This window comes from Ascaphus truei, chromosome 1, assembly GCF_040206685.1.
Source record: "Ascaphus truei isolate aAscTru1 chromosome 1, aAscTru1.hap1, whole genome shotgun sequence".
NCBI lineage: Eukaryota > Metazoa > Chordata > Amphibia > Anura > Ascaphidae > Ascaphus > Ascaphus truei.
The window spans coordinates 224,727,512-224,751,864 of NC_134483.1; the positions used below are offsets into that span (position 1 = coordinate 224,727,512).

The 24,353-nt window shown below is 47.2% G+C and overlaps 1 protein-coding gene across 6 annotated transcripts in view; it reads right to left on the minus strand.

Moving 5' to 3' along the window:
- Nucleotides 1–24,353, minus strand: part of APC (APC regulator of Wnt signaling pathway) — a 151,072-nt gene that overhangs the window by 8,257 nt on the left and 118,462 nt on the right. For 5 of the 6 annotated variants that reach the window (XM_075601654.1, XM_075601634.1, XM_075601643.1 and 2 more), the window contains 7 exons: nt 24,210–24,308; nt 17,569–17,947; nt 3,873–3,968; nt 3,280–3,419; nt 2,642–2,719; nt 2,388–2,504; nt 1,802–2,016 (listed from right to left, as the gene is read on the minus strand). In XM_075601654.1, the coding sequence (XP_075457769.1) occupies nt 1,802–2,016; nt 2,388–2,504; nt 2,642–2,719; nt 3,280–3,419; nt 3,873–3,968; nt 17,569–17,947; nt 24,210–24,308 (1,124 nt within the window). Of the gene's footprint in view, nt 1–1,801; nt 2,017–2,387; nt 2,505–2,641; nt 2,720–3,279; nt 3,420–3,872; nt 3,969–15,077; nt 15,192–17,568; nt 17,948–24,209; nt 24,309–24,353 lie in introns of those variants that run through there. The other variant, XM_075601681.1, reaches the window with a different exon arrangement.

Consider the following 24,353-nt stretch of genomic DNA (forward strand, 5'->3'; position numbering starts at 1 on the left):
TCAACTATGCAAATATATTTATACCCGTACATGAGATTTCAGATTTGCACAATAAATGGGAAATACTTAACCACGAGGAGAAATTGAGGTTGTTTTGACATGTGATCACTTTTGCACCAAACCAAGGTTTAATTAAATATGTACATGAAATCAATCTATCTGTATATGAGGCGAAGGATATCTGCACATCTCTCTGTGATAGGCTGAACAGCCTGTCACTCACCCAGGGACAGCCAGTGGGGCTGCACATTCCTCCCCCTCTGTGATAGACTGAGGGGCCTCTCACTCACCCAGGAAACACTGGGGGAGTGTGGGGACGGGACGGAGGGGGAGGAAGAGATGACGTGTGGATGTCCTAATAGAAGTAATCTATATATCTATATAAAAGGCTAAGATGCCAGCAACTCATGATGATGTCACATGCAGATATAAAAGGCTACTTAAAGAGAGGAGCAAGGAGGGGCGGAGACGGAGACACAGCAAGGAGGGGCGGAGACGGAGACACAGCAAGGAGGGGAGGAGACGGAGACACAGCAAGGAGGGGAGGAGACGGAGACACAGCAAGGAGGGGAGGAGACGGAGACACAGCAAGGAGGGGCGGAGACGGAGACACAGCAAGGAGGGGAGGAGACGGAGACACAGCAAGGAGGGGAGGAGACGGAGACACAGCAAGGAGGGGAGGAGACGGAGACACAGCAAGGAGGGGAGGAGACGGAGACACAGCAAGGAGGGGAGAAGGAGACAGCAAGGAGGGGAGGAGAAGGAGACAGCAAGGAGGGGAGGAGAGACAGAGGGATGACTAGGAGGAGGGAATGGAGGGCAGTGTGCATATGGGGCAGGAAGGAGTGCAAAGAGGGGAGGAGAGACAACAAGGTGAGGAGGAGCAAACAGAGACAGCAAGGAGAGGAGAAAGATGAGTAGGAGAGGAGGGTAGTGTGCACAGAGGGCAGACAGTATGGCAGGGAGTGAAAAGAGAAGGGAGGAGAGAGTGCAAAGAGGAGCAGGGCATTATGGAGGAGAGAGTGCAAAGAGCAGCAGGGCATTATGGAGGAGAGAGTGCAAAGAGCAGCAGGGCATTATGGATGAGAGGTGGGGAAGAGGGGACAAGAGGCAGCAAGGCATTACAGGGAGGGGTGAAAACAGAGAAATGTTTCATTAATAACCTTCAACATTTGCTAGATCAGTGTGTGTTACGCCGAGTACAGCTAGTTGTAATATATTAAACGAATGTTCCAAGAATGCAGCTGTGTACTATGTGTGATAACATGTTTTTTTTATGAAGCAAATTAAATGCTATGGTGTGTAAAAATGCACAAAACCCATCCCCTGTATAGCATAAGTGGGTTTTTTTTCTCTAAAAAATTGAAGGAGGCGCTGAATGAATGGTTAACCATATACTGTAATTGCTATCAAGACTTGGATGACATCTTATTTCAAGTTTTTATTTGTGCAACTCTGAACACAATGATAACAGAAAAATATCACTGTACAACAATACATACAATGTATTTAACTTCCGCAAAGTCCTATATTGAGGTGTACAGTAGTATTTGCTGTAGGTACATGGTGTATGTACTTTTACCAAAAAGTAGTTTGTATTATATGAAACAAAATTTTAATTTATCTACAGTGTATATAAAAAATAGATTTAATTGCCGTACCTAGATGGATATATAAAAACTGTGGTATTCATACTAAACAAAACAAACTAACACAATAACAAAAGGTAGTTTTAGACCAAAGGGGCTTTACACACTGCACATTTAATAGTGTTATATTTATAACAATAAAACACACAAACCTGTGGTCTTCATTAGTGGCTATTAGACTGGACACATTGCGTAATATGCCACCTCCACTCTCAATGATGGCTAGCGTGTTGGTCTGGCTTCGGTAAGTTAATGTGCCGACTAAAAAAGCCAGCGCCCCATCCACAGAACATATATCTGCTTTGTTTTCTGTGCAGTGAGCTGACAAATTCCACAAGGCACTTAGCACACTCTTTAAAGTCGACTCCTACAAGAAGCAAATAAAATACGTATTAAATGTCAGCAATGCTAGATTTCAAACCACATCCAATGTTACCAATTAGAAAGTCAAGAGCTTTAGAGTTTTGCAAAGTAAAGTTACAATGAATATTTAACAGTTAAACAAGCAAGATTACAGTTAAACAACTCAATTAATCGCCAAGTCGACTTTGCATAAATATCAGGTTTACCCAGAAGGTTTAAGTCAAAGGTGAATAGTATTCTCAATGAATCGGTCCACACTGAAAAATGTGTTTCCTTTCATTTGACAATTTGACTTGGTCTAACATATAGATCTTAAAAAACGAATTACAAATGACAATGGAAGTGATATATTATTTGTGTGTGTGACCGTTATACCTTTTTAACTTCTAATGAACATTCCATTAATGCTTTCACACTTCCAACTTCACGCAGGGTTTTTTTGCTGTTCACATCTGCTCGCCAGGACAAATTCCTTAACACACTTGCAATGACCTACAAGAGAATAAAACAAACCAAGGAAGTTGACAATTCACCAATGGGTCAGTGTTTCCGTTTAGCTTTTGTAAACGCAAAGCTGTTTTATGTTGGTTGATGACTCACATCATGAAGATAGGGACATAAGACATTACCTGTTGTAAGTCTTCACTTTCTGATTTAAGCTGGGCTACAAGAGCTCTCATGCAGCCTTTCATAGAACACAATGTGGCCTGCAAAAAAAACAAAACAGAGTACCATTATACAAAGTCAGTGACACAATATATTAAGCACCAGTGTTCTTGCTTTGGTAAACGTTCATTCCCATGAGATTTCCACACATTTCTATTCTGTCTTCACTTGGTTTCAGAGAAGAACATATTTTACTATAGGTCCAGTTGCTCTATACTGTATATAACTTTTTACTCAAGGGTTTATGAGTGTTTCCTACAAATCGTTGGTTCCTTAAGTCAAGGCTGGCTATGGCTGTAGATCTACCAACAGTTTTCTTCTTTGCAGGGTGCTGGAGAGCCCTAGATTTATATTGGTATATGGAGTTTCACATTCCCCGGACAGTTGGCTTATAAAGAAATATTGATTTAATATTGAAAGATCTTAAATGGTTGAAACTAGAAATGTATGAAAATAAATGTAATTGGGGTCCATAACATTATTAGCCGATTGCCTCAATGCCTCTTCTATTCTCTGTGATTAGCATGCAGCATACAAAGTGAACATACATATGCAATATAAAACAGAAAATGTGATAAAAATCCAATAAACAAAAGACTACCTTATTGGCTACGTCTCCGAAGGTCAGGTTTGTCAATGCCATACCAGCGTACCGTCGTAATGTAACACTATAGTGGTCATTAATAAGCCCGTACATCTCACAATCTACTTGCAATAGCTCAGCAATAGCCTGCAACCCTCCTATTGGAAAGAAACAATTTATGTAAATATATAATACATAACCCTGTACATCAACTCTATTTATCTGTTAAAAAAATTACATTGTTGAGCCAATGTAGGGGGAATCTGCCCCCCCTTCTCTATACCTTCCCCTCCAAAATATAATTTTTTTGTGGCGTGTCCCTATAGTTGGTCCATGCCTTCCTTCCCAAATGTCTGTTCCATATAAATGTTGGCAAGGTTTATGATGTTAAGCTTATGTTAAAAGACAAACTGCATATTTTTCCATGGCTGTTGGCACTATGCATTGCAATTCCCCTTACACCCTCTCTCCTTTTGTATCTCAAAAACATGAATAAAAATAACATTGGGGGAAAAAAAGAACAACATTGGCAGATTTAAGTAGACCATCAAGAAATGTTTATCGCCTTCAAATGTAGACTTAAGAAAAAATAAAATCTTATTTGCCCTTACCAAGTTCATTCATTGCATGCCTGTGTTCTTCATCAAATGAAAGCTTCATAAGAACACACACAGCAGGACATATCTGATGTTCAACGGGGGCAGGCACTGGAATAATACAGACAGAAATATGTTAGGTTGCATCTACCCTTGGCAGTGATGGTTAAAGAAGTGGCAAAGGATGTTCTTAATTTTTTTTAATACATTTTTAAACAGTCAGTTTGTGGTTTACCGTAAAAAAATTAATTAATACATTTGAAGGAGAAGTTGTATATTAAATTGGTGTCGGTCTGGTTAGTATTTGGTCATATGGCCGTACCAATATAAAATCTGGAATACTTTTGCAAACGTTGCAGATGTAATACAGCTATCTAAATGTTGCCTAGATGAGTTACATTACATATCATATAACCATCATTTTGTCTCAAGGGTGGTGGTTCCCAAAGTAGCCTCACACAGATTGTGTGACGGTATTTTCTCATGTATTTAGAGTAAATAAATTATGATGCACTCCTGACAATTTATTTTATGACAGTAGACAATCCGAGGAATCCTGGGTCGGGCAGAGTTTTTGCAAACGCGGGGCCCTGTGCAATATCTGTGTATTACTGCCTGCCCACTTATCCCATGGGGTACAATAAATGTATATATAAACTACAATCAAAAACACTATAAAAAGGGGGGTTGTGAGGGTGTGTGCTGCCATTACTGCTTAACCCTTAATTGATGAAGCAACTCTGTTATTTCTTATCATTAGCGCTTTCCCTCTTCGCTCTCATTTTAATAAGATGGTTGCTATACTTAATATTCAATGTTGTATATAGGGAGTTGTTCTCCCTAATACAGAGGTAAAAGAGAAGGTTCACAGTGTAGTGTTAGGACCTGCAAATTTGGTTATGCCTTGTCCCTTATTCCCTTTGAGAAAGTCGCCCGTTGTGTGACGAAACGCGTCAGGGAGCGTCATTACGTCAGACGCATGACACTGACGTCATCACCGCGCGTTGGGACCTATTGAACCGCGCGATTGTTGCAGAGGCTTCCCAGCTCGGAGCTACTCTACAGGACTCCCCCATTGATGCAGAGGAGAATAACTACCCTGGACTTGGACTGGGACGTCATCCTGGGACTGCACAGACCATGAGGCTGCAGTTCTAAACCGGATGGTGGTGATTATATATCACAGAATGCTTTTATTTATTGTACCTTTGTAAGTGCAATTCTTATCCCCCCCTCTCCCTTTCCCTCATTAAATGTTACAATTTTACGCTATGGGTGTGCGCTCTCTCTTCCCCTTTTCTTCTAGATTCCCTGTGGATGTGGTTTGTCCACTTTGAGAGCAGCCGGAGACCCTCTATACCAGAATTTATTGGACTTATTGGACTATTCTGAGGACTGGTTTTTATACCCCCCCTTTTTCCCATCTGTGGAGATATTTATTTGTTGTATGATCGTTTATATTTCGCTTTTATTGCTTAGCTATAGGTTTTATTTTATTGTATTTGATTTATTAATTATTTTTATTTTATTATTTTTAATTTATTTCAATTCCTTATTTCATTAGATTAATATACACCTATTATACAGTGTTTTACTCCTAGTGAGTCACACTGTATACCAGCAATCATTAGCAGAGGCGCAGCTCAGTCCCCTTCTTTTTGTGTATATATATATATATATATATATATATATATATATATATACTAGCTGAGAGACCCGGCGTTGCCCGGGATGTAATTTTGGGGGGGGGGGGGGGAGTACGACAGGGTTAGGCTTCCCCCCCCCCTTGACAGCTAGGTGGGTGACTGAGTTGACTGAGTGTGTGGGTGACTGTGTGGGTGGGTGACACTTGACTGAGTGGGTGGGTTGGTGACTGAGTGGGTGACTTTGGGTCGGTGACTGGGTGGGTGACTTTGGGTCGGTTTGACTTTGGGTCGGTGGGTGGGTGACTTTGGGTCGGTGGGTGGATGACTTTGGGTCGGTGGGTGGGTGACTTTGGGTCGGTGGGTGGGTGACTTTGGGTCGGTGGGTGGGTGACTTTGGGTCGGTGGGTGGGTGACTTTGGGTCGGTGGGTGGGTGACTTTGGGTCGGTGGGTGGGTGGGTGACTTTGGGTTGGTGGGTGGGTGACTTTGGGTCGGTTTGACTTTGGGTCGGTGGGTGGATGACTTTGGGTCGGTGGGTGGGTGACTTTGGGTTGGTGGGTGGGTGACTTTGGGTCAGTAGGTGGGTGACTTTGGGTCGGTTGGTGGGTGGGTGACTTTGGGTGGGTGGGTGGGTCGGTGACTGGGTGACTTTTTCAGGGTTGGTGACTGGGTGGGTCAGTGACTGGGGTCGGTGACAGGGTGGGTGACTGGGTGGGTGGGGTCAGTGACTGGGTGGGTGGTTTTGGGTGAGACTGGGTGGGTGGTTTTGGGTGAGACTGGGTGGGTGAGTGTGAGACTGAATGGGTGGGTGAGTGTGAGACTGAATGGGTGGGTGAGTGTGAGACTGAATGGGTGGGTGAGTGTGAGACTGAATGGGTGGGTGAGTGGGAGACTGAATGGGTGGGTGAGTGGGAAACTGAATGGGTGGGTGAGTGGGAAACTGAATGGGTGGGTGAGTGGGAAACTGAATGGGTGGGTGAGTGGGAAACTGAATGGGTGGATGAGTGGGAAACTGAATGGGTGGATGTGTGGGAAACTGAATGGGTGGGTGAGTGGGAAACTGAATGGGTGGGTGAGTGGGAAACTGAATGGGTGGGTGAGTGGGAAACTGAATGGGTGGGTGAGTGGGAGACTGAGTGGGAGACTGAGTGGGAGACTGACTGGGTGGGTGGTTGAGTGACTGGGTGGGTGACTGGGTGGGTGGGTGAGTGACTGGGTGGGTGGGGGAGTGAGTGACTGGGTGGGTGAGTGACTGGGTGGGTGAGTGACTGGGTGGGTGAGTGACTTGAGTGACTGGGCGGGTGAGTGACTTGAGTGACTGGGTGGGTGAGTGACTAGGTGGGTGAGTGACTGGATGGGTGGGTGACTGGGTGGGTGGGTGAGTGACTGGGTGGGTGACTGGGTGGGTGGGTGAGTGACTGGGTGGGTGAGTGACTGGGTGGGTGGGTGAGTGACTGGGTGGGTGACTGGGTGGGTGAGTGGGTGAGTGACTGGGTGGGTGAGTGACTGGGTGGGTGACTGGGTGGGTGAGTGACTGGGTGGGTTGAGTGACTGGGTGGGTGGGTGAGTGACTGGGTGGGTGGGTGAGTGACTGGGTGGGTGGGTGAGTGACTGGGTGGGTGAGTGACTGGGTGGGTGAGTGACTGGGTGGGTGAGTGACTGGGTGGGTGGGTGAGTGACTGGGTGGGTGAGTGACTGGGTGGGTGAGTGACTGGGTGGGTGAGTGACTGGGTGGGTGAGTGACTGGGTGAGTGGGTGGGTGGGTGAGTGGGTGGGTGACTTGACTGAGTGAGTGGGTGACTAAGTGAGTTTTTGGGTGACTAAGTGAGTGGGTGGGTGGGTTACTGAGTGGGTGGGTTACTGAGTGGGTGACTGGGTGAAAGTGACTGGGTGGGTGACAGTGCGTGGGTGGGAGACGGTGGGTGACTTACCTTGACCCCGTGGCATCTGGCTGGGGCAGGAGGTGAGTTCGGGAAGCTGTGGGGGGGGGGCAAGAGTGGCAGGAGACCCGCGCCGCGCTTCCCTTCCGTCCGGTAGCGGCGCACGTGAGGGGGAGTCCCGCGCTTCCCCTCTCCGGTAGCGGCGCACGTGAGGGGGAGTCTCGCGCCGCGCTTCCCCTCTCCGGTAGTGGCGCACGTGAGGGGGAGTCTCGCGCCGCGCTTCCCCTCTCCGGTAGTGGCGCACGTGAGGGGGAGTCTCGCGCCGCGCTTCCCCTCTCCGGTAGCGGCGCACGTGAGGGGGAGAGCAGGAGGCCCGGGCCGCGCCGCGAGGGGGGAGGAGCCTGGAGTTTGTTGCTGAGCAGGAGGGCCGCGGCGCACGGTGAGGGTGATGGTGCGGCTGGGGATGTTGCGGAGCGTGGGGATTTGGGTGAGGTGGGGGGATAGAGTGAGGGGCACCGGGAGAGGAGGGGGGGGGGGTGTGGAAGGTGAGCTGCGGTCCAACTGACGGGGGAGAGTGAGGGTGTGTGTGTGTGTGTGTTTTTGCCCGTCACTCTGCCTCAGGCCAATGAGAGGTGTGCGGGGGCGGGCGGGCCAAGGGACCAATGAGATTGCCGCTAGGGACGCAGACATACAGTGCTTTCAGAAATATATAGTAGATACACACACACCACAATTATTAAGGTTATGGTGGGTAAAAAAAGTGACAAAAAACCTCCACAATAAAGCATAAAGCAACTGTAAATATTACTGTATGTTCATTTGCATGTCTTAGACAGGTGTATATATATATATATATATATATATATATATACACACACACACACACACACACAGAGATGCAGCGGCCGTTATTCGAACACATCACGGCGCCGATTTTGAGTTCTCTGCTGTTCCCCACGCAGCATGAACGCGGCAAATCGCCCCAGGCACCCGCGCTTATCGCAGATGTTTTGTTTAATTTCATGGATTCTGTTTCTTTATTTGCAATAAAACGGATGAATTGTAATGTGTACAGGACTGTGCTACTGTGCTACTGTGTCAATTTCATGTTTTTAATAGCCAGAACACTAAAATTAGTTTTTCTGCTCTCGCCGCACTCGCATCTTAGTGCGGGAAGGCTGGAATTCATCCCGCGGTTTCAAATCGGGATTCCAATGTACATGACGCGTGAAGTGTTCGAATAACGTCCGCTGCATCAGTATAATATATATATATATATATATATATATATATATATATATATATATATATATGATACGAACCAATCCAAAAACCAGTAAAGAGACAGCACACCGCACGGGGTTAATCCAAAAATCTATATTCACAACATGAAATACACGTAAGCCAACGTTTCGGTCCCACAGAGAGACCTGCCTCAGGGCACGGCCCTGAGGAAGGTCTCTCTGTGGGACCGAAACGTTGGCTTACGTGTATTTCATGTTGTGAATATAGATTTTTGGATTAACCCCGTGCGGTGTGGTCTCTTTACTGGTCTTTGGATTGGTTCGTATCATACTTATTTTCTATGGGACTAGCATCTGCTATTATAACCTTTTCTACTGCAGTGTGCTGACTGACCTTCATGTGTGTATATATATATATATATATATATATATATATATATATATATATATATATATATATAAAATCAAAGGCTCCTTACCAGGCACACCAGAGAATCCAGGGAATCCAAAGTAGGCACAGCAAGGAAGAGACAGCACACTTATTAGCAAAAAGAATTGTATTAGTAAAGCAGGCACAAAACACCAACGTTTCGGTCCTAAAAACAGGACCTTTATCAAGGGAGTGCTTACCACAGATAGACCATAACCACCAATATATACCCATAACTAACTACCTTAATTAAAAACAAAATTGCACACACCTGTGTAACTGCAACCTCCTCCGGTGAGGAATAGATGACGTCATCACCTGGCGTCTATCTCATGTGCTCACTGCAGTAAGGAGCATCATGAGTAACTAGGGAAACTATGGGAGACCCCCCTCAGCCACAGGAACGGGCTCTACTGCGCATGTGTGGTGCTCAAGTTCTGGGTTGCCTCGCAATGACAGGCAACAGGAAGGAGGGAGGAATGAGCAGTGAAGGGAGGGGGGCGGGCCAGAGTGCTCCGTGACAGCAGCTACAGAGCACATGGAAGTAGAGGCTGCAGGCAGAATCACATGTATACAAACACCACTAAAGTGCATAGATACCAGCTGGGCAAAGGGACAGCAGGGAGAAGGGGAAAGGGGGGTGTGTGTGGGAGGGGGGGATGGCAACAGGGGGAAAAGGGGAAGGAGGGTGGTAGGAAGCAGGGATAGGAAGACATGGTTAGAGATAAGTAACATGTCAGAGATGCATCTGGGTCAAACCCGTGCAGGTCCATAATGAGGACAGTGCCAAAAGTGGACCTGCACGGGTTTGACCCAGATGCATCTCTGACATGTTACTTATCTCTAACCATATCTTCCTATCCCTGCTTCCTACCACCCTCCTTCCCCTTTTCCCCCTGTTGCCACCCCCCCCTCCCACACACACCCCCCTTTCCCCTTCTCCCTGCTGTCCCTTTGCCCAGCTGGTATGTATGCACTTTAGTGGTGTTTGTATACATGTGATTCTGCCTGCAGCCTCTACTTCCATGTGCTCTGTAGCTGCTGTCACGGAGCACTCTGGCCCGCCCCCCTCCCTTCACTGCTCATTCCTCCCTCCTTCCTGTTGCCTGTCATTGCGAGGCAACCCAGAACTTGAGCACCACACATGCGCAGTAGAGCCCGTTCCTGTGGCTGAGGGGGGTCTCCCATAGTTTCCCTAGTTACTCATGATGCTCCTTACTGCAGTGAGCACATGAGATAGACGCCAGGTGATGACGTCATCTGTTACTCACCGGAGGAGGTTGCAGTTACACAGGTGTGTGCAATTTTGTTTTTAATTAAGGTAGTTAGTTATGGGTATATATTGGTGGTTATGGTCTATCTGTGGTAAGCACTCCCTTGATAAAGGTCCTGTTTTTAGGACCGAAATGTTAGTGTTTTGTGCCTGCTTTACTAATACAATTCTTTTTGCTAATAAGTGTGCTGTCTCTTCCTTGCTGTGCCTACTTTGGATTCCCTGGTCTGGTGCCTGGTAAGGAGCCTTTGATTATATTCATTCATATGGGACTAAGCACCTGTCTTCATCGGTATTTGTGTGCCATCTGCTCTGTTACATATATATATATATATATATATATATATATATATATATATATATATATATATATATATATATATATATATATATATATATACACACACACACACACATACATACATACATATATACATATATACAGTGTTCGACAAACCTATACATTTGCACGCCCCAGGCGAGTGGATTTAACATCGTGGCGAGCTCCTATTGGCCCAAGCAGCACATGTGTGGTACTAGGTGGCGAGTAGATTTTTTTGTTCGGCGAGTAGATTTTTTGGTGATTTGTCGACCCAATGTGGTGGGGGGTTGGGGTTTGAGCTTGCTGGGAATGTGTGTTGTATAGGGAGGTAAGAACAGAAAGAAAAAGCTTTCACTAATGAAGCTGTCCAGTGAAACGCGTTGTCAGGAACGCATGACTTCACATACGTCCAACGTCATCTCCTAGGGGTTTGTGCAACTGGCAGTACGGTGGCGCACAGGGGTTCCTGCATGATGCCGTGATGCTTTTCAGAAAGAAGGAAAAGACATATCCTCATTTCTAAACATCTAGTTCGAATGAAATTATGAGAATTTGAATCACTATTGTATTAGAGGTGTCCGCCAACTTGAGTAAGAAACTTTATATAGAATCCATATAGCGGACAGGTCCTCAGACCTAGGCATTTAGATGAAGTATATAGACAAGTGGATCAAACTTCAGGCCATTACCTTAATTACCAGATGAGTTTTAGCTAGATTAGACTCTAGATGTGTTCCACTATTTGTTGCTACAAAACCCCAGTAGTATCCCACTGTCCTAACTATTGGTTATACCTTGACGTTGGTATGCAGGCTTATGACGCCTTTGGCCAAAGGGTTAACTAAATAACCAATTATTATTATTGAAGTATTTTACTTTATATGTTTTGTCAATTGGATGCAGCATTGGGCACCCCCTGTCTCTTGTTATATACAATTGCCACGCTCAGTAGCTCTCTGGTTGACATAAATATATATTCACTTTGTGGTGGGTGTGGGAGTTTGAGCTTGCTGGGAATTTGTGTTAACCTATGGATACATTAAACAACTGCTGCCATTATACATTGTTTCACTCAACAATTTGCTTTGGAATTTTGAGAAATACCTATTAACGATCCAAATTCAGAAAACTGTGCGGTGAAACCTAATAATGCCAACATATAGTACCCCTCAGGTATCAGGTATGTGATAGTGTGAGTATGTAAAGGTCCATAAAAAAAGCTTTTTCATTTATCATTTATTACTGTGAACTTTTTTTTTGAGTCTTTCCTTTATGCAGTGTACTGTATGTGTGTACAGATACAAAAAACCCCCAGTGCTGATGGAGAGAGATTTCTTTTTTTTAACATTGGGAGGCATATACAAACCGTATATCTATCACTGCCGTCAAATATTTAATATGTTTTTTTTTTTATATTCTCTCTTTGTAAGATTCTTATTGAATCCAATGTGCTGTTTTGTATTGCCGGAGTGTAATGATGTTTAATAAAGTTTTCAGATTCAATGTCCACACTCAGGCGTGCTGACATCACACGCCCCGCGTCTTCAGGAGGTTCCCAGTTTGGAGAGGATTGGTGGCGGCGCTGCGACCTGACAGTTTAAAAACACTCCGGTGTGCATGTCTTTTTTTAGCCTTGATAAAGCTCCTACGCGTGAAAGGCTAGTTGCCTTTGTATCGTACGATGATCCATTAAATGTTTACATTTTGAGACCTGTGGGCACGTATCTCTCTAATTATTATTAAGCCTACACGTGGGTAGAGCTCTGGCTTTTTCCATCCCCCCCCCGCCTATTAAGGATCCAGTCTGTAGCTACACCTTTCCTGATAGAAATTGAGCGTTTACATTTACTAGGCACATAAACAATACATTATCCCCTCACTTATGCTTTATTTCTTCTCCTGTTCTTATGTCACTATATACTACACTGAAAATTAAGAATAGCAACCATCTTATTAAAAGGAAAAAGAAGGGAGAACAACCTAATGATAGGAAACAAGTCAGCTGCTTCATCAATTGAGGGTTAAGCAGTACAGACAACTCCCCTCCCCCCAGCTTAAGTGTCTTTAATAGTCCCTTTTTAAAGTTATATTAATGCATTAAAAGTGATTTTTTTTTGTTATATTTTCATTGTTTCACTTTAGAGGTTTTATAGAAAGTGCAGCGATATAAGAACCCATTTGTCGCCCTTGACTTTTTGCTCTTTGCTAGCGGCGCCCCTTTACATGCAAGATAGTACATACTCAGTGTTAGGATCCATACATCCATACATACATACATACATACATACATACATACGGTTGTGCAAAATATCGGTAATAAGTAATACCGCAATAATATAATATAAATATAATCGGCTTCCAGACCTAGGACGACAAAAATGCCCGCCCCCATATACATTTGCCGCGCTCTCTGGTCGATCGGGCCTAATGGGAAGGCACTTCGCTGTGGCGACTGCTTCCTTGTTACCGCTCCTTTCGAACAGCAGCATCAAATGACGCCGTGAACATCGCCAACGTGACTTCACACGGCGTCTCGTTGCCATGGCACCAAATGTCGGCGCGTTACCATGTCAACGAAAGGCTGTGCGAGGGCACGTTGGTGACGCACGCTGCGATTCAGGAGGAGGGCGGCAGCCACCACAGCTAAGTGCCCAGGGGCGGCGGATTATCATATCCGCTGCTGAATATAATCTCACGGTGTGTCAATATGGGGGATTACCTATTATGGCGGTATTACTCGGGCAGAGGCGCAGCTGTGAAGCTACCGCGCTGTCAAGTCTCTTACTGCCTCTCTAGCCTCCGAGTCCTCCCTCCCTGCTTCTGAATGCTGCCAGAGGGGAGGGGAGGGGGGGGGTATCGTTCTGAAAACCCCTCCATCCGTCCCCCTGGGACTCAACCCCATGTTAAAATTGAATTAAAACAGATTTCGATCATTCTTAAGAAAGTGTCAAAATAATTTTTTTTCCTTAAGGATTGTCGAAAACTCGGTTATATATATTTTTAGCATTTTATAAATGAAATGTGTTTTTAAATGGAGGGAGTACTTAAGGGTGAGAGTGATGGGCTCAATGGTGGATGGACGAGGTGGAATGGGACCTTTGGCTGCGACCAAAGCGCTCGCCGCTCTAAGCCCGCGGCTGCCACCTTTAAACACCCCGCGGAACATTTAAAGATGGAGTGTCACTGGACTAGGCTCAAGGCGGCCTGGAGTGGCGTACAGCGGCGACCTGCCCGATGGCGTGTTGTAGTGACGGGGGACCGCCGGCGAGGCTTTGGTCACGGCAAGAGATCCTAGACCAGGATGAGGGTGATGGGAGCAGTGTAGATACAAAAAGGTGAAGTGCAGAGATGGAAAGGGTTTGGAAATGAAGGGCTCTTTGTTCTAGTAAATCTAAATAAAAAATACATTTTCTTTAGATTTACTAGAACATTTTTAGTTACAAAAGCCGGAACATAAAGACACAGCATGACTTCCCAATGGAATAGATCAAAAAAAGGGAGAGCGTTCCCAAAGTGAAAAAACAGCATACACAGGCAGGAGGCCCACACCTACGCGTTTCAAGCGTTAGCTCTTTATCAAGGTGGATTTTTTGATCTATTCCATTGGGAAGTAGTGCTGTGTCTTTTTGTTCCTGATTAAAGACGGAAGCACACCTGTACCTGAGGACGTGGAATACCACCCAAGGATGCTGCACTATACGTGAGTCCTTGAGATATATCTCAGTCGTCATTTCATAACACTACATCATTATGTATGTGTCTGGACACTTTATTGTGTGTATACCTTACTACTGTGCCAAGTGGGATACTACCAGTTGAGTTGATTATAGGTGAGATTGCCTCGTTATTCTGATACCTAAAGGGTACTTCCCATTCATGGATTCTTATCATTTCCATGCTTATAGTTTCCTGCTTATGTGTTGAGTATTCCACAATGTGTTTGTGAATAGAACATTTTCAGACCTTTGCAAAATCAAATATTTATAGCGATATATATAGTCATCAGTTTTTTATTATCGTCCAACACCACGCGCACAGTATGTGTGTGTATATTATATACATACACCCAACCACATACATATCAAACTCAGAGGATTCTGGCACCTTTTTAGGGATTAACAAGAATATAACATTATTAGGAATGGCAGTAGATTTCTACTATTCTCTATAAATAATTCAATTGGATATAAAAACATTTTCCTTTGGTTAAAGTTCAGACGCCTTTTTCCCTACAGAAAGACTGTATGTATGAAATAAATAAAATACCATACAGGTTAATACAATTATTCTCTGTAAAAAAACTGGTGCAATTTTGTTTTTACCAGTATCTGCCCCTCAGGGCCCGCTGCGTCACCCTCCCACAGTGTCTCATGTCCGTCTCCCTCCATCTCTCAACCCCTTTATGTCTGTCTACTCCTCTCTGTACCTCTAGTCGGTCTCCCTCTTTGCTCTTTTCCTCTCCTCCTCTGATTAGTCCTCTGTCCCACCCCCTAACTCCTCTGATTGGTCCTATCTTCCTATGTCCCGTTTTTCTCCTCTGATTGGCCCTTTCTCCCTATAGAAAAAAACAAAAACATTCTGGTGAGTCAGTCATCTGCTTCAGCACGAGGCCCTATGTAACAGCACCTATCAAAAGACGGCTATGTGGTCAGAAGGCATAATCCATGGATTATGACATCAATGAGTCCTGAGAAGCAAATGCAGTCAGCGGAGGTGGAATTCAAGCTCTGCAAGTGTCACAGAGGACGTTCTGGGAATGGTACAATGGCTACTTGTGTGTCGTTGCCAAGACATCAGAAGGGAAGTGAAAAGTTCATTGTAACGGCATTCAATTAGACATAATTCAAGAACAGGCAGTCTTTTCCTAAATCATTGTGCTAGGCAAGTTGTTTCATTCTGTAACAGTAGCTAGGTCAGCAGCCTTCTTTGGCTGTTCTAGTTTAAGTGCCTCCCATGCTCATCCCTTTACCTTCCACCAAAACAAACACGAGGAATGATAAAGTGAAATCTACTATGACTATAGTACCTGCAAAACGTATTACAGGACATAATAGAATAGAAAAAAACAATGACATTTCACAAGTCAGCTAGAATACGTAAATGTAAAGGAGCAATCCCACCAAAATAGTAAACTGATCAACTCCAGTGATCCCCCAGTTCCCAAAAAACATTCGGTTTTCAATGCCACTCCTCAGCCATGTTAAATCCAAAATGGCTGCCGTTATTCACTAGGAAGCCACAACCTAAGCTGATTTGGGGACTATATTGCCTGGAGGGAGTCCTGGCACCTGTACCATCACCAGTGTCTCAGGAACCGTTGAGGGGTGAGGATCCCCACAGGTTCCAATTATGTAGAAATATCAATAATGCAAATATATATATATATATATATATATATATATAAAATAAACAGAATTACTGCTTTAATGGCAACTGAAACAACCCAAAATAACTACCTAATATTCTTTTGTCCTCCTGGTCTCTACTTTCTCCCCTCCATGCCCTTCACCACCATCCCATACAACATTCTTGGAGTGGGGACGAGCTACATTCTAGAACAGGTTAGCTCCTCTTCGAGCAGAAGCAAACGACCACAGCTTCCCTTACACACACACCCCACCTCCCCCGCCACCTCCTATAGGAAATGTGGCAAAGCTAAAGCACATGTGGTTCAACCATGGTGGGCTACACACATCACATCGTTTCCACTGTAACGAACAAAGCAAGCGGGAAAACTAAAGTGTAATGAAAATATTTAGTATTTTAATAAATTGGGACAAAAACCATTAACTTGAGCTACAAGTCGTCTTAAAAATACAGAGAATTGGCCAAGACCTGGTTTTACTGGCATTACAATTCTTCACTGACCGTACAAATAAACTAAAACCCTCTTTTATGTATCTTATTCATTTTATTATTCTAAACTAAACCACAAGGTGTTCATGGCGCAAAATGAATGTGAATACAACAGTGCAGTAAACTCAGAAGTCGCTACACAGACGAAACGCGTTGGGCATTTTGGACTTCCGAGGCCACCGTACCACTACGAATCTGAGCAGTTGACACGAGGCAACCCAAGACGCGAGTGAGAGATGCAGATCGGGAAAGCCGTGCATGTGGGCACGCGTACGACGAGGAGCCGAGTATGCCCAAAGTCACACTCTGCTTTTGACCAGTGGGGAAATTGTGAGTTGCCCTTTTCCCCCCTGCATTGTTTGTTTAATGAAAGTAAAATGTTAATGCACCATATTGCATGCATCTGTGCTTTCTTCTCTACATGAGGTTTCCAATGAGCATCCACTTCAGAGGATCCTGTTCAATGGAGTTGCTGTATAAGTGATATCAGTGTTTCATTTATATTCACTGGGTTTACTCACTGTTATATTCCCATTCATTTTGCGCCATGAACACCTGGTTGTTTAGTTTAGTATAATTTGCGGTTTGGGATACCGCAAGTGTTTAGGCAGCATTTGAGTTTGTTCACATTTATCAACTATATTTGTTGCGCCTTATTTTGTTTATTTTCCTTTTATTATTAATTTGAGGCACCTTGCTGGGTGAAAAATGGATCCGCTAGATAGCTGTGTATCAACCCTGGTCACATACACAAGTCACATGTTCACAGGTGTGTCGTGCGTGACAAAAGCAAAGGAAGACTTCCTCCAACCCACACCCACCAGCTGGCGCCTGCGCGGCAACCTTTTGTTTTAAAAATACTTAAGAGATAAACATAACCAATAAACCATGTGTGACCCAAAGCGGGAAGTGCACAGAGGAAAAATATGATTAGTGTAGTACCACTAGCAAGGGCGCCTCAACATTTTTCCATCAAGGGGTGTTAAGACCTTTTCAGATATCCAATTGCAAGACACTTGAGACAACATTTGATAAAGTTCCTAATTATTTCCCCCACATACTTGGATTTTTGTCTTGGTCCATTCCTTGCTCGTGTGCCTCCTGCCATTCCCAGCAGGTTTCACAGTAGGCCCGGATTTGTTCCAAGAGGTGGAGAACACGGATTTCCCTCCGGCCCCGCTTGTCATCGGGCTGCGAGTGAATGATGTTATGCAGTGCTGCGCTGGCCCTGGCACGAGCCTCTTTGCTTCCTCGCGAGTTCCCCAGCAGTACGGAGTCTTTATCGTTGCCATGTAGCAACTGGATGAGAAGAGGAAGACACCCAGACTGGCGCATGGCTATACAGCTATCCTGAGAGCTCGACATGGCTAGTAAGGTTCGGGACATATCATCCTTGTCATGAGTACCAAGCATGGACAGGAGAGAATATACCATCTCTACCTGTAAATACAAAAAATATACATGATTTACATCTGTGGGACACTGAGAAAGCAAATCAAGCTCCAATAAGCAAAAACAGATCAGTAAATACACATGTAATAATTTAGTATTTGATGGTCCATTTCCATCATGTTACTGTTTGATAGATGGTTATTAGTTAACAGACATTACTTAATATGCACAATGAGAAATTAAACATACAAAAACGAGCGCCTAGCATTTTTACACACAAATACTGATACTTGAGTGCTTTAGTACCACTATGCAGCCAGCAGAAGGAACTATATCGCCACAACACGTACACACCGAGATACCAGGAGATCTCTTTATTGCTGCAATCTGAGTATTACACATCATAAACCAGCGTTGGCAGGAAAAATTACAAAATATCAATACATTTACAAAATTGCCATTCATAGAGTTGAATGTTACTTGGCATTTTAAGTTAGGCTGCTAGTATCGCCTTTGATCAGGAGCACTGGAGAAGTAAGAAAATGCATCATTGTAAATAATATGGAATTGCTAAATACATTAGCTTGTGTTCTTTGAATGTAATATACTGTATAAATATATATAAAAAAAATACTGCAAAATATTAACATTCATGGGATACAATACTGACAGGAAGCTGGATTTACAGGTTCCAAATAAAATAACCTGGTTCTAAGGAAGGAATTAGGTGAAAATAAATCAATCCATAAGTATGGGCAAAATTAGAGAATCCTTAATATATATCACCATTTCAAAGCAAGACGCTCTATTTGTGCAGTTTTTACACCACGTTCTACCCTCCATTTCATCCACTGACCGCATTTAACTGATTAAAATAACCCAATCCAGTAAGTTTCTGAACCAGTGCCCCTCCAGAGTGTTTTTTTGTATGCACATTGTGAGTGCTCCGCAGGGAGATCTCCTGTATGAAGTATGAGAAGGAGGTTATCTGCCACTATGAGCACAATTACTGCCTCGTGTACAGTGTGAGACCAACACATGCTTGCTGCAATATTTTGTGTGCATTGGTTTTTACTTTGAATACGTGACATTGCATCCCATTTTAAATGACTTTTGCGAAACCTTCTTTATTCTTTGACTATCAAGCATTGTCCGACAAGAAATGCTTTGCTGCAGCAATGTAAACCAGGTAACCCTTCACTGGTATGAGGAAAATCTTCCCACTATGAAGATAAATCACGAACACTACAGTATTTGTAAATGTCATGATTTCTCTCAGATCTGAAAGCATTCTGGTTGGTGTTACTGCACATTGTATCCATTACATTTGTTTTAAACCAAAAGCATGAAGCAGATAGTCTTGTGCGTAATTACAGTATTGCTACGACCACTTTATTCGTGTGCAAAGATCACCTTGAAATGAATGTATTTTTATTATGGGATATGCAGACTGAAGGTGTACAGGCAGTCCTCGGTTATCCGACACACTGCGTTACTCAAAATGGCGTTGGATAGCGAAACGTAAAGCGAAACACGTTTTCCCATAGGAACACTGTTTAAATGAAAGGTTCCGTTCCTGAAGGCATTTTTAATGCTAAAATACACAAAATATTTTACGCAGACAATAAGATATGCAGCACACACAAATTATATAGTGCACTAGCTGAGAGACCCGGCGTTGCCCGGGATGTAAATGCGTAATAGGTAGTATTATTTATAAATCTTGGAACAATAGGTGACTATTTGTTGTAAAGGTTGGATAATAATGTTGAAAAGAAAGATGGAATAAAATGTAATACGATGTTGTTTAAAAAGGGTTTATTGTAAACACACCACAGTACAATGTATATTTTGGTGACATAACAGATGTAAAAATGTGAGGCGTGTGTCCTGCTAGGGTGTGAGGCGGCAGGTGGCGCGTGGGTTATGAGTGCTGCCTGTGAGTGGGGGTCCTGCTAGGGTGTGAGGCGGCGGGTGGCACATGGGTTGTGAGTGCTGTCTGTGAGTGGGGTCCTGCTAGGGTGTGAGGGGGCAGGTGGCGCGTGGGTTGTGAGTGCTCACTGTGAGTGGGGGTCCTGCTAGGGTGTGAAGCGGTGGGTCAGTGATGTCGGTGCGTAGGGGCGGGAGGCAGCAGGTGTGTGTGGCGGCAGGTATGTGTCGAGTGTGGCGGGTGTCTGTTGAGTGCATGCAGCGGCTGTGAGGCGGTGGGTGAAAGGCAGAGGCGGGCGGAGTAAGGGCGGGTGAAAGGCAGAGGCGGGTGGGCGCGAAAGCAGAGGCGGGGAGGCAGGAAGGCGGGCAGGAAGGCGAAGGGTGGTGGGAAGGGGGGGAAGGGTGTGGGAGGATGGGGAAGGGGGTGGGAGGGGGGGAAGGGGGTAGGGTGTGGGAGGGGGGAAGGGTGTGGGAGGGGAGGGAAAGGGGAGGAGGGGGGAGGGAAAGGGGAGGAGGGGGGAGGGAAAGGGGAGGAGTGGGAGGGAAAGGGGAGGAGTGGGGAGGGAAAGGGGAGGAGTGGGGAGGGAAAGGGGAGGAGGGGGGGGGGAGGGAAAGGGGAGGGGGGGAGGGAAAGGGGAGGGGGGAGGGAAAGGGGAGGGGGGAGGGAAAGGGGAGGGGGGGGAGGGAAAGGGGAGGGGGGGAGGGAAAGGGGAGGGGGGGAGGGGGGGAGGGAAAGGGGAGCGGGCAGGGGAGGGAAAAAGGGGAGCGGGAGGGAAAAAGGGGAGCGGGGGGGAAAAAGGGGAGCGGGGGGGGAAAAAGGGGAGCGGGGGGGAGAAAGGGGAGTGGGGGGGAGAAAGGGGAGCGGGGGGGAGAAAGGGGAGAGCGGGGGGGGTGGGAGAAAGGGGAGCGGGGGGGGAGAAAGGGGAGCGGGGGGGAGAAAGGGGAGCGGGGGGGGGAGAAAGGGGAGCGGGGGGGGGGGGGAGAAAGGGTAGCGGGGGGGAGAAAGGGGAGAGGGGGGGGAAGAAAGGGGAGCGGGGGGGAGAAAGGGGAGCGGGGGGGAGAAAGGGGAGCGGGGGGGAGAAAGGGGAGCGGGGGGGAGAAAGGGGAGTGGGGGGGAAAGGGGAGTGGGGGGGGGGGAAGGGGAGTGGGGGGGGAAGGGGAGTGGGTGGGGAAAGGGGGGGGAAAGGGGAGTGGGGGGGGAAGGGGAGTGGGGGGGAAAGGGGAGTGGGGGGGAAAAGGGAGTGGGGGGGGGGGGGAAAGGGGAGTGGGGGGGGAAAGGGGAGTGGGGGGGGAAAGGGGAGTGGGGGGGGGTGGAGAGCAGTGGGCATATGTATTGTCATAATTTATGTATGTGCATGTCCCCCCCCCCCCCTCCGTGCGTCCGTCCCCCTGCTGGTTCCCCCCCCCCGTGACTCGTGCCCCCCCCCTCCCAAGAGCGTTGGATAAGCCGTTTTGGCGTTGTAAAAATTAATATAGGTGTGCATTGCATAGCGTTGGATAAGCCATTCGTTGTAAAACGAAGCGTTGTAAAACGAGGACTGCCTGTAATATAGATCTAGAATACCAGTATGTACCAACTCAATTTTTTTTCTATCGAATGGTTTCACATAGTGGGTATTGTATTAAGAAAAGAATCCTATTACAGCCACCAGAGTGGTCTGCAAAGTATAGTATACTAGCTGAGAGACCCGGCGTTGCCCGGGATGTAATTTTGGGGGGGGCGTACGACAGGGTTAGGCTTCCCCCCCCCTTGACAGCTAGGTGGGTGACTGAGTTGACTGAGTGTGTGGGTGACTGTGTGGGTGGGTGGGTGGGTGACACTTGACTGAGTGGGTGGGTGGGTTGGTGACTGAGTGGGTGACTGGGTGGGTGACTTTGGGTCGGTTTGACTTTGGGTCGGTGGGTGGGTGACTTTGGGTCGGTGGGTGGGTGACTTTGGGTCGGTGGGTGGGTGACTTTGGGTCGGTGGGTGGGTGACTTTGGGTCGGTGGGTGGGTGACTTTGGGTCGGTGGGTGGGTGACTTTGGGTCGGTTTGACTTTGGGTCGGTGGGTGACTTTGGGTCGGTGGTTGGGTGGGTGAGTTGGGTCGGTGGGTGGGTGAGTTGGGTCGGGGGGTGGATGACTTTGGGTCGGTGGGTGGGTGACTTTGGGTCGGTGGGTGGGTGACTTTGGGTCGGTGGGTGGGTGGGTGACTCTGGGTGGGTGACACATTGACTTTGGGTCGGTGGGTGGGTGACTTTTTCAGGGTCGGTGACTGGGTGGGTCAGTGACTGGGGTCGGTGACTGGGTGGGTCAGTGAGTGGGTAGGTGGGGTCGGTGAGTGGGTGGGTGGGGTCAGTGACTGGGTGGGTGGTTTTGGGTGAGACTGGGTGGGTGAGTGTGAGACTGAATGGGTGGGTGAGTGTGAGACTGAATGGGTGGGTGAGTGTGAGACTGAATGGGTGGGTGAGTGTGAGACTGAATGGGTGGGTGGGTGGGTGGGTGTGAGACTGACTGGGTGGGAGACTGACTGGGTGGGAGACTGACTGGGTGGGAGACTGACTGGGTGGGAGACTGACTGGGTGGGTGAGTGGGAGACTGACTGGGTGGGTGAGTGGGAGACTGACTGGGTGGGTGAGTGGGAGACTGACTGGGTGGGTGAGTGGGAGACTGACTGGGTGGGTGAGTGGGAGACTGACTGGGTGGGTGAGTGGGAGACTGACTGGGTGGGTGAGTGGGAGACTGACTGGGTGGGTGAGTGGGTGGGTGAGTGGGTGACTGACTGGGTGGGTGAGTGGGTGACTGACTGGGTGAGTGGGTGACTGACTGGGTGGGTGAGTGGGAGTCTGACTGGGTGACTGACTGGGTGGGTGAGTTGGTGACTGACTGGGTGGGTGACTGACTGGGTGGGTGAGTGGGTGACTGACTGGGTGGGTGAGTGGGTGACTGACTGGGTGACTGACTGGGTGGGTGAGTGGGTGACTGACTGAATGGGTGACTGAGTGACTGGGTGGGTGACTGAGTGACTGGGTGGGTGGGTGGGTGGGTGACTGAGTTGACTGAGTGGGTGGGTGGGTGACTGGGTGGGTGGGTGACTTGACTGGGTGGGTGGGTGGGTGACTAAGTGAGTTTTTGGGTGACTAAGTGAGTGGGTAGGTGAGTTACTGAGTGGAAAGGTGAGTTACTGAGTGGGTGAGTGGGTGGGTGAGTGGGTGGGTGTGTGGGTGACTGGGTGGGTGACTGTGCGTGGGTGGGAGACAGTGGGTGACTTACCTTGACCCCGTGGCATCTGGCTGGGGCAGGAGGTGAGTTCGGGAAGCTGGGGGGGCAAGAGTGGCAGGAGACCCGCGCCGCGCTTCCCCTCCGTCCGGGAGCCGGCGCACGTGATGGGGAGTCTCGCGCCGCGCTTCCCCTCCGTCCGGGAGCCGACGCACGTGAGGGGAGTCCCGCGCCGCGCTTCCCCTCTCCGGTAGCGGCGCACGTGAGGGGGAGTCCCGCGCCGCGCTTCCCCTCCGTCCAGGAGCCGGCGCACGTGAGGGGGAGTCCCGCGCCGCGCTTCCCCACTCCGGTAGCGGCGCACGTGAGGGGGAGAGCAGGAGGCCCGGCCCGCGCTTCCCCTCTACGGTAGCGGCGCACGTAAGGGGGAGAGCAGGAGGCCCGGGCCGCGCCGCGAGGGGGGAGGAGCCTGGAGTTTGCTGCTGAGCAGGAGGGCCGCGGCGCACGGTGAGGGTGATGGTGCGGAGCGTGGGGATTTGGGTGAGGTGGGGGGAGAGAGTGAGGGGCACCGGGAGAGGAGGGGGGGGGGTGTGTGTGGAAGGTGAGCTGCGGTCCAACTGACGGGGGAGAGTGAGGGTGTGTGTGTGTGAGGGGGGTGGTGTGTGTGTGAGGGGGGTGGTGTGTGTGTGAGTGTGTGTGTGTGTGTGTGTGTGTGTGTTTTTTTGCCCGTCACTCTGCCTCAGGCCAATGAGAGGTGCGGGGGCGGGCAGGCCAAGGGACCAATGAGATTGCCGCTAGGGACGCAGACATACAGTGCTTTCAGAAATATATAGTAGATAGAAATGTGATCCTACGAGCCCCACTAGCTGCAAAATGGTTCATCTTGTGAATATGCACACAACTGCATACATCTCTTACACTTGCATAAATATGTATATACACAAATATATATGTCTGTACACATATAGATAACACACAAGAATGTTTTCTGGACACCTTCATTCTAAAAGTCTAACTATACAGTATGGTGTAATATAATTTAGGTCTGTCTCTAATATTCGTATGAAAGGATCAGCAAGTAATCTACAGTATCGCTGTGCTTATTGGAGTGATCAGTAGAAAAACGTAGTTACTATTATAGCAAAATGCATCTTCCGAGACCTGTGATTAACAATCTCCAGTTACCTTGGTACCCAGGTGACTAGTCAGTCTTCGTGGAACAGAGTAGGTACTGTTAGAGCTCATAACACTGGCCGTCTCATGGTCCACTCGAGTGGCTGAACCCTGCAATCAAAACAATGACATGCTATTTAAAGTAAAGGCATCAGA